The sequence below is a fragment of the Bison bison genome, unplaced genomic scaffold (assembly GCF_000754665.1).
Source record: "Bison bison bison isolate TAMUID 2011002044 unplaced genomic scaffold, Bison_UMD1.0 scf7180017864338, whole genome shotgun sequence".
NCBI lineage: Eukaryota > Metazoa > Chordata > Mammalia > Artiodactyla > Bovidae > Bison > Bison bison.
The window spans coordinates 770,124-780,365 of record NW_011494910.1 but is presented as its reverse complement, the minus strand read 5'-3'; the positions used below and the strand labels follow the sequence as shown (position 1 = coordinate 780,365).

The 10,242-nt window shown below is 48.6% G+C and overlaps 1 protein-coding gene across 1 annotated transcript in view; it reads left to right on the top strand.

The window, feature by feature from the left end:
* CHI3L1 (chitinase 3-like 1 (cartilage glycoprotein-39)) overlaps positions 1–9,094 on the top strand; it is a gene marked incomplete at its 5' end in the record, with an annotated part of 10,259 nt that extends 1,165 nt beyond the window's left edge. Inside the window, 8 exons of the mRNA XM_010854122.1 lie at positions 249–450; positions 969–1,025; positions 1,795–1,945; positions 3,887–4,008; positions 6,803–6,926; positions 7,489–7,671; positions 8,172–8,288; positions 8,462–9,094. Coding sequence (XP_010852424.1) covers positions 249–450; positions 969–1,025; positions 1,795–1,945; positions 3,887–4,008; positions 6,803–6,926; positions 7,489–7,671; positions 8,172–8,288; positions 8,462–8,602 — 1,097 coding nt within the window. The remainder of the gene's footprint in view (positions 1–248; positions 451–968; positions 1,026–1,794; positions 1,946–3,886; positions 4,009–6,802; positions 6,927–7,488; positions 7,672–8,171; positions 8,289–8,461) is intronic.
* Positions 9,095–10,242: the final 1,148 nt, after the last annotated feature.

Genomic DNA, 10,242 nt, shown 5'->3' with positions numbered 1-10,242 from the left:
TCTGTTCTTAGTCTGCAGTATATTTATATACTTTGATCTTTCCTAAGCATTTTCAAAATAGGTTTTATTTTCACCAGACAGAGAACTCCCTTGAGCCAGCTGCTTTCACTGAGAATTTTAACTATGCTCACAATTCTACCCATCCATCCCACCCCTCCCCAAAACCCCACTGGTGCTCAGCTCAGGGCCCCAGCCAGAGGGTCCCTGGCTCAACCTTGGCCCAGGGCTCACCCTAGCCTTCTCCTCAGGTGCTGCATACAAGCTGATCTGCTACTACACCAGCTGGTCCCAGTACCGGGAGGGTGATGGGAGCTGCTTCCCAGATGCCATCGACCCCTTCCTGTGCACGCATGTCATCTACAGCTTTGCCAACATAAGCAACAATGAGATCGACACCTGGGAGTGGAATGACGTGACGCTCTATGACACACTGAACACACTCAAGAACAGGTTGGGCCACTGACTAGCCAGGGCAGGAGAAAGATGGAGGTCAGGAGGGCTGGTTTCAGGGTAGAGTGCGCCTGCTCAAGGGGATGGGCAAGGTCTCCGGGACTCACTTCTGGGTAGAGAATTGGAGGGCCTTGGCTCAAATGGGAGGAAGTGATGAGGGCAGAGGTCAGGGTATAGAAGAAGCCTGCAGAAAAAGGCATAGATGAACTCCCCTGGGAGAAGGAACTCTCTCTGTCCCCTGTAGGTGCCTCTCCACAGAGAAGATGTTCATGGTTCTATTTTGCCATATCGTGGCTTCCCACTGGAGGGAACAAAAATGGGCAACACATCTCAGAATACATGCCACAAATACTTAGAAAACCTTAGAATAGTGAATTTCAAGGTTGGAAGGGCCTTGGAGGCCTGATTCAGCCTCTACCCAAAGCTAGAAGCCTACTACAGCTTCCTAAACATGGGGCCACCCCATATCATGGCAACTTCACTCAACCCCAGCCTTCCTGCCTCTCTGTGCCCCACAGGAACCCCAACCTGAAGACCCTCCTATCTGTTGGAGGATGGAATTTCGGTTCTCAAAGGTAGGATGCATCCCCCAGAGGATGATGGGATAAGAGGAAGCATAGGTTTCTCTACACCCATGGGATGAAGGTCACAGGGACCCCAGAATGGTCAGGCACAGGGACGTGAATGGTTGTCAGGAGTTTGCATCACGTGCAATCATGAAACCAGAGCCCAGAAAGGGGAAGGAACTTGCCAAGAGACACACAGCAAGATGGCAGTCAATGTTCTGATTGCTTGCCAATGCTCTTTTTACTACTTCTCAGACATGAAAACAAAGAAATTTGAGGGGATACTGTCCTAAGGGTTGGAAGGAGCAAGATGGAATGAATGGGAATTTGGGAGTGGAGACCCTGGGAGGACTTCCTGGAGTGGGTAGAGTTGGAGCAGCTTTAAAAAGAGTTAAAGTAATGGCTATAACAGCTCTCATTTATTGAGTGGTTGCTATGTGTCAGGCATCCTGTCCAACCACTATCACATGTAATCCTCATAATAGCACTGGGAGATATTACATTTATGCCTGTTTTACAGATGAGGAAACTAAGGCTCAGGTTATAATCTGCTCAAAATGGCTTGGCTACTAGGTGATAGAGCCAGGGATATCTGATTATAATGCACATGTTCTTTCTATTAATAAGATGATTAGAAGTGGGTCCTGTCCAAACCATGCCCTCCTATAGCTGTGTGAGTTCAGGCTCCCAGCTGCACATGCCCCAGAGACCACTCCAAGGGGCCAAGGCACCCAGCATTTTGGTGCTGAGCACTCTACTGTGGTGATTTTGGTTCTAGATTTTCCAAGATAGCTTCCAAGACCCAGAGTCGCAGGACTTTCATCAAGTCGGTGCCACCATTTCTGCGGACCCATGGCTTTGATGGACTGGACCTAGCATGGCTCTACCCCGGGTGGAGAGACAAGCGGCATCTCACCACTCTAGTCAAGGTGCTGGTCGGGTCGGGGAAAGGGGCAGGGAGGTGGGGAGCACCAAGGAGTAAGGAGGGCAGAAGCTATCTTTGGGCATGTTCTCCCGAGGCAGGCAAAAGGAGACTAAAGCCTCCTTGCTGCAGAGTCCTGAGATCTGGACCAAAGGTAAGACAAACAGGCCTGTGTCCTGAGGTCTGACACAGCAGGGAAGACATCCTCTGAAAACAGGGGAGGTGGGCTGGGGTTCTAAGAGGCAGCGTTCACTAACCAGGGCACCTACTCCTCACTGCCACTTAGTCGAGCATCATTGTCCTCTATTCATTCTCAAACTGACACTGCGCACTCCCGAGCATGCACTAAATCAGGGATACTCAACTCCATCTGGGGGCAGCCCAAGCATCTCTAGTTACCCTAGGGGCAGAGCAATCAAACAAATTGTTCACAGTATCAGTAACATTTGCTGGATCATAGAGAAAGCAAGGGAATTCCAGAAAAACATCTACTTCTTTTTCATTGACTACAATAAAGCCTTCCACTGTGTGAATCATAACAAACTGTGGAAAACTCTTAAATAGATGGGAATACCAGACCATCTTACCTGTCTCTTGAGAAACTATGTGGGTCAATAAGCAACAGTTAGAATCTCAACAACTGACTGGTACAAAATCGAGAAAGGAGTATGACAAGGCTGTATATTGTCACCCTGTTTATTTCACTTATATGCAGAACACATCATGCAAAATGCTGGGCTGGGTGAATTACAAACTGGAATCAAGATTTCTGGGAGAAATATCAACAACCTCAGATACGCAGATGATACCACTCTAATGGCAGTAAGCAAAGAGGAACCAAAGAGCCTCTCGATGATGGTGAAAGAGGAGAGTGAAAAAGCTGGCTTAAAACTCAATATTAAAAAAAAGAAGATCATGGCATCCAGTCCCATCACTTCATGGCAAACAAAAGGGGAAAGGTGGAAGCAGTGACAGATTTCCTCTTCCTGAGCTCTAAGATCACTGTGGATGGTGACTGCAGCCGTGAGATTAGAAGATGGTTGCTTCTTGGAAGGAAAGCTATGACAAACCTAGACAGTGTATTAAAAAGCAAAGACATCACATTGCGGACAACGGTCCATATAATTAAGGCTATGGTCTTTCCAGTAGTCATGTACGAATGTGAGAGTTGGACCAGAAAGAGGGCAGAGCACTGAAGAATTGATGGTTCAAACTGTTGGATTGGAGAAGACTCTTGAGAGTCCCTTGGACTGCAAGGATATCAAATCAGTCAATTCTAAAGGAAATTGATCCTAAATATTCATTAGAAGTACTGACACTGAAGCTGAAGCTCCAATACTTTGGCCACCTGATGTGAAGAGCCGACTCAATGGAAAAGACCCTATGCTGGGAAAGACTGAAGGCAGAGGTGAAGGGGGTGACAGAGGATGAGATAGATGGATGGCATCATTGATTCAATGGACATGAACTTGGGCAAACTCCAAGAGATGGTGAGGGACGGACAAGCCTGGTGTGCGGCAGTCCATGGGGTCGCAAACAGTCAGACACAGCCTGGTGACTAAACAGAGTAGAACAACAGACTGAACAACAATCAATATGAATCACTTTAACTTTGTGTTCTCATTTACTACCTTAAACAAAGCAGAGACCGACAGGCAAATGTCTTCCAGCTCTATCTGTGGACTAAGCGGGATCACTCTTTATTCTCATGGTCCCTGCAGGACAAAGAAAAATGGAATATTGATGAGTACACACGGGGTGTAGGGATGAGATCGGCCCGAACTGCTTTTAGGAAAAGGATGGGTGAGCCTGCAGATGGGACCACTTTATCATTCCCACTAAGCTCCGGTCTGGTTGGAGATTACAGCAGACAGGCAAGGCCAATGACATCCTCAAAGATCTTTCTCCACAAGGCTTGCCGTCACTCACCTGCCTCTCTCCCAACCAGGAAATGAAGGCTGAGTTTGTAAGGGAAGCCCAAGCAGGCACAGAGCAGCTCCTGCTCAGCGCAGCAGTGCCTGCAGGGAAGATTGCTATTGACAGAGGCTATGACATCGCCCAGATATCCCGGTGAGTCTCCTGATCTACTCTGCCTTAGCAGTCTGTGTACAATCAGAATACTGGGCTTTTGGTCCCAATTTCTCCAGAGATGAGTGACTTTGAGCAAGTCACATCACTTCTCTGTGCCTCAGTCTTCCTATCTGTCAAAAGGGGTATAATAATCCCTATCTTTCCTTTTCACTTGGGATATTGTGCTGACCAGTTGAGAAAATTGCTATGAATGTATGTTTGTGGGAAAAGAAGTAGAGAGAGTTATACAAATGAGCCAGTCACTAGTCTCTGGAAGGGAAAAGCAGCAGTTAACAATACCTTTCATTTCTAGGCTGCTGGAGAGTCCTCAAGGGACTCTGTCTTGCAGAGACTCCCCTTTCTTGTCCACCTGTCCCTTCTCCTCGCCTTGCCTCCTTATGCATGTGGGGATGAGCAGTCTCCAGCCAAGAAGCTTGATTTCTTGGTGGAACAAGACTTGGATCTTAGGAAACCCAAGAGTAAGAGACAAAGACTCTTCACTCTGACTAGAATCTTATTTAGGGTCTCAGGCACATGTAGATTCATTGTTTTAATTGCTTTAATTGATCACTTCAGTTCAGTCACTCAGTTGTGTCTGACTTTTTGCAACCCCACTGACTGCAGCATGCCAGGCTTCCCTGTCCATTACCAAACTCAGGTCCATCAAGTTGCTAATGCCATACAGCTATCTTATCTTCTGTTATCCCCTTTTCCTCCTGCCTTCAATTATTCCCAGTATCAGGGTCTTTTCAAATGAGTTAATTCTTCCCATCAGGTGGCCAAAGTATTGGAGCTTCAGCTTCAGTGGCAGCATCTGTCCTTCCAATGAATATTCAGGACTGATTTCCTTTAGGATGGACTGATTGGAACTCCTTGCAGTCCAAGGGACTCTCAAGAGTCTTCTCCAACACCACAGTTCAAAGGCATCAATGCTTCAGCACTCAGCTTTCCTTATAGTCCAACTCTCACATCCATACGTGACTACTGGAAAAAAACATAGCTTTGACTAGATGGACCTTTGTTGGCAAAGTAACGTCTCTGCTTTTTAATATGCTGTCTAGGATTGATGATAGCTTTTCTTTCAAGGAGCAAGCATCTTTTAATTTCATGACTGCAGTTACCATCTGCAGTGATTTTGTAGCCCCAAATATAAAGTCTCTCACTGTTTCCATTGTTTCCCCATCTATTTGCCATGAAGTGATGGGACCGGATGCCATGATCTTAGTTTTTTGAATTTTGAGTTTTAAACCAGCTTTTTCACTCTCCTCTTTCATTTTCATCAAGAAGCTCTTTATTTCTTCTTCCTGAGTGGTGTCATCTGCATATCTGAGGTTGTTGATATTTCTTCCAGCAGTCTTGATTCCAGCTTGTGCCTCATCCAACCCAGCATTTCACATGTTGTACTCTGGATATAAGTTTATTAAGCAGGGTGACAATATAGAACCTGACATACTCCTTTCCCTATTTGGAACCAGTCTGTTGTTCCATGTCCAGTTCTATTGCTTCTTGACCTGCATATAGATTTCTCAGGAATCAGGTAAGGTGGGCTGGTATTCCCACCTCTTTAAGAATTTTCCACAGTTTGCTGTGATTCACAGAGTCAAAGGCTTTGGCATACTCAATAAAGCAGAAGTAGATGTGTTTCTGGAACTCTCTTGCTTTTTCGATGATCCAACAGATATTGGAATTTGATCTCTGGTTTCTCTGCCTTGTCTAAATCCAGCTTGAATATCTGAAAGTTCACAGTTCATGTACTGTTGAAGCCTGGCTTGGAGAATTTTGAGCATTACTTTACTAGTGTGTGGAATGAATGCAGTTGTGCGGTAGTTTGAACATTCTTTGGCATTGCCTTTCTTTGGGATTGGAGTGAAAACTGACCTTTTCCAATCCTGTGGCCACTGTTGAGTTTTCCAAATTTGCTGGCATATTGAGTGCAGCACTTTCACAGCATCATCTTTTAGGATTTGAAATAGCTCAACTGGAATTCTATCACCTCCACTAGCTTTGTTCATAGTGATGTTTCCTAAGGCCCACTTGACTTTACACTCCAGGATGTCTGGCTCTAGGTGAGTGATCACACCATTGTGGTTATCTGGGTCATGGAGATCTTTTTGTGTACATCTTCTGTGTATTCCTGCCGCCTCTTCTTAATATCTTCAGCTTCTATTAGGTCCATACCATTTCTGTCCTTTATTGTGCCTATCTTTGCATGAAATATTCCCTTGGTATCTCTAATTTTCCTCAAGAGATCTTTAGTCCTTCCCATTCTATTGTTTTTCTCTATTTCTTTGCCTTGATCACTGAGGGTGGTCAAGTGATCATTGATCACTTAGAGGGTGGGAATGAGGTGGCTCTCAATCATTTGCCCCAAACACCTAAAGCTCATATTCATGCAATCCACCTGGAGACCCCTAATCTGTGTGTGTAGAAAGCTTACTCCGTATTACAAGGAATCATAGTTTCAGGCCATCCTTTGGTCCTGCTCTTTCCCCACAAGGCTAGTTACTGATGATATTAATCTGCTTTCTCGAAGATGAATGTGGCTGGAGAGCAGGGATTGAGATGTGCTGGAGGGCAGCTCCCAGTTGTGTCCTGGGTGCAGACAGGAAGAGCCCTGTTCTTGCTTTGAATGCTCCTGTGGGACCCTGAGCAGGAGCCTAGGTCCAGCAGCCTAGTCTGGTCACTGGGTTCTACCAGATTTTGGATTAATGACTGCCTGTTCTTCTTGCTCACATCCTGTTGGGGTGGTGTGCTTTTAAACTTTTCTCCTTGCCCTGCATCCACTCTTCTATAGACACCTGGACTTCATCAGCCTTTTGACCTATGACTTTCACGGAGCCTGGCGCCAGACAGTCGGACATCACAGCCCCCTGTTTCGAGGCCAGGAAGATGCAAGTTCTGACAGATTCAGTAACGCTGTGAGTGTCCCAAAGGAGGGAAGGCTGAGAGGGGGCCACAAATGCCTGCCGCCTGCCAGAGCTCACACACCAACCTCTCCACTGCTTGGTAATCCTGTAAGGGAGGGGTTAGGGGCCCACTTCACAGATGAGGAATCCGAGGCGCAAAGTTCATGCATCCTCCATGGCTCTGGGAACTGAGGAGGTGATATGTACATACAGAATCAAGATACCTCCTGACGGGCCTACAGGGTGAAGGCACAGGGCAGGTGGGAGAGAGCAAAAGAGGGCTGGGGGCTGAGAACCAAGAGTCTAGTCCAGCCCTGCCATTTGCTTGCTGTGAAACGTGAGCCAGTCACCTGATTTCTGCAACTATGAAACAGCATCTTCTCCTATACCTAAGAGGATTTCTTTGAGATGGAAACTGTACAGTGCTTTTTAGACTGACATTATAAGTTCCCGGAAGGAAGGGAATTCCAGGTGCATCTAGATCTGGAACTCCCTTCAAGGCAGCAGTGGGAATTGCACGACCTTTTCCCTCCTAGACTAACTGCTCAAACTGTCCTGCCCTTCCCACACCCAGGACTACGCGGTGAGCTACATGCTGAGGCTGGGGGCTCCAGCCAATAAGCTGGTGATGGGTATCCCCACTTTTGGGAGGAGCTACACTCTGGCCTCTTCCAAGACAGATGTGGGAGCCCCCATCTCAGGGCCAGGAATTCCAGGCCAGTTCACCAAGGAGAAAGGGATCCTTGCCTATTATGAGGTATGAGCTAGGAAGAAGGTAAGATTTCCCACAGCATCGGCAGCCCTGGGGAAGGTGACCCTCCAAATCGTCCTCATTTTACTCCTTTGAAAATTAAAAAAATTAAAAAAAAATTCCAGCAGACTTAGCACTCTAGAGAAGAGGGAGGAGGAGGGCAGGCACATCACGTCTTCATCCCCTCTGGCCACCAAGTTGGGGCCTTCCTTTTAGCCCAGGAAAAAGCAACAGCCAAGAGGTAGGTTTTGTTTTGTTTTGACCCAACTTCTGCTGCTCTGAGTTGCCTTGGCCAGTCCTCAGTGTCAGGGGAGAGCAGCCACAGAACCCCGGGATATTTGCATCTATTTTAAGTAAAGTTGCGTGAAATCCGCAGGTTCTAGGGGCAGGTGCAACCTGCAGGATGAAGCAAGGGGCTGCAATAGATTTGGGGGGTAACATCCCCCCAGTGACCGGCAACATCTCAGCACAGCTCTTCAGCCACCCCTGCCCTGTTCTCTGCTCAGATCTGTGACTTCCTCCACGGAGCCACCACCCACAGATTCCGTGACCAGCAGGTCCCCTATGCCACCAAGGGCAACCAGTGGGTGGCGTATGACGACCAGGAGAGCGTCAAAAACAAGGTACGTTCACAAGGCCACACCCCCCAGATGAAAAGCGAGAGGGACGCCCCCTGCACCGAGGGTGGGACTTGGCTACAGGGGTGTTTCGGGTCCCAGTGTCGTCTAGATAGCATGCCCCCATGTGCACCCTGGCACGGGAACCCAGCCACGCCCGCCTTGGGTCTCCCCACCAGGCACGGTACCTGAAGAACAGGCAGCTGGCTGGCGCCATGGTGTGGGCCCTGGACTTGGATGACTTCCGGGGCACCTTCTGTGGGCAGAATCTGGCCTTTCCTCTCACAAGTGCCATCAAAGATGTGCTTGCTGAGGTGTAGCCTTCTGCCCTTGGGCTCACAGTGGGGCAGAGACGCCTCTCACACTTGGCTCTGACTGACCAGAAGCCTGATCTCCTGCCCTGCTGGGGCCCCGCTGAGCCTCAGCCTCCCTTCCTTGGGCCCATGTGAGGGCCATGGCTCCGCAGTCTGAGCTCAGCTCTGGTTGAGGGGCAGGCCGGGGTGGGGCTGTGGGGCCAGCACAGCGCACAGTGCAGGGTCAGCATGTACCTGCTGACGAACAAGAATGCTCAGCAGCGCCAAGCCCAACACCGGGAGATTTCTTCCCCTTGCTTACTCTGGGGCCTGATGCCTAAGGACGCCATTTTGGCAAGCTCTGCTGCCACACAGCCTTATAAGAAGCAGCAACCACACTAATTACACTGTCTGCAAGGCCTGGCTTGAAACCTTTTCCTGGGAACATAACTGTATCTCCATCCCACTTCCCCTTGCTGGTTCTGGATCTGCTCAATAAAGCACCAGGGTTCACCCGTTGTTGGCGCTTGCTTCAGTATCTGTGGCCCCACTGGGCTCACCTCCCACCTCTCTTCTGGAATCCTTTCTCTCAGACTTGGGAGCCCTGAGGTGCAGAAAGTGAGACCACCCTGTCCTCTGCTGCCTCCAGGGCATCCCCCAAAGCGGCAAGCATCACCAGATTCATCGGTTGTGGGCTTAACCCAAGAGTGCTGGAGGCCTTCTAGATCTTAAATTCATTGTCATCCAGACTTCTGTATATGGTTCTTTGTTGAAAGAAGCCTTTTCTGTTTCCAGGGGCTAGCAGGCACTAGGAAGGAAACCCTTTAATCCCAGCCCTTCATCTCTTCTCACCCTGGGGAGGGGTAGGAGCCAATATAGGGCCAGGTTAGAGACAGCCCTGACCCTGGACTCAGAGGTAGGAGACACCAATGTTACCTCACACACTGTCCCACAATCACTGGTCTAGAGTCTCTGCAGATCTTGAGAGCTGGCCTTCTAAGCTCCCCTCACACTCTCAGTGAGTAGTTGCTCATCACCTTAGAAGAGCCCTTTTTATTGCTGGACTGAAATTGGTCAGATGTCATAGGGCTGTAGCCTAGCCCTCTGTCTCTCTCCTCTCAGGACACACTTAGCCCTCAGCCCATGCAGAAATCAAGGCTCCTTGGCCCAGCCTGGGACACGAGGTGGGGGCCAGATGAGACAGTGTGGGTCAGATAGGATGAGCTCAGATCAGCCAGGCTTCCAGTCTTCATGAAGTAGAGATGCTCTTAACAGTTTCTGCACACTCCAAGAGCCTTGGACAAGCTTTGTATCCCGAGTTCATCTGCATGCTCCAAAATCAAAGAGAATTTATTCATGGATTCCCGGCTGTTTGAATTATCTGTGACTTGGCCCAGTGGTTTGTGGCACTACTTTGAGGTGTGGGGAAAGGAAATACCTATCGGCCTCCCTGAAATCTGAACTAGCTGGAGCAGGGCAGAAGCAACTAATCCCAAGGTCACTGCCAAGCTAAAGGCAAAGAGTGAGAACTTGGCCAGAGCTTCAAGGTTGCCTGGCATTTCACTGCAGGCCAGTGGGCCCAGCATTCCCAATCTGTGCCTACAGCCCTCCCACCACACTGGGGTCTTTGAAATGCCAGGAGCTGTGAATCCTCCAGTGCAGCTACC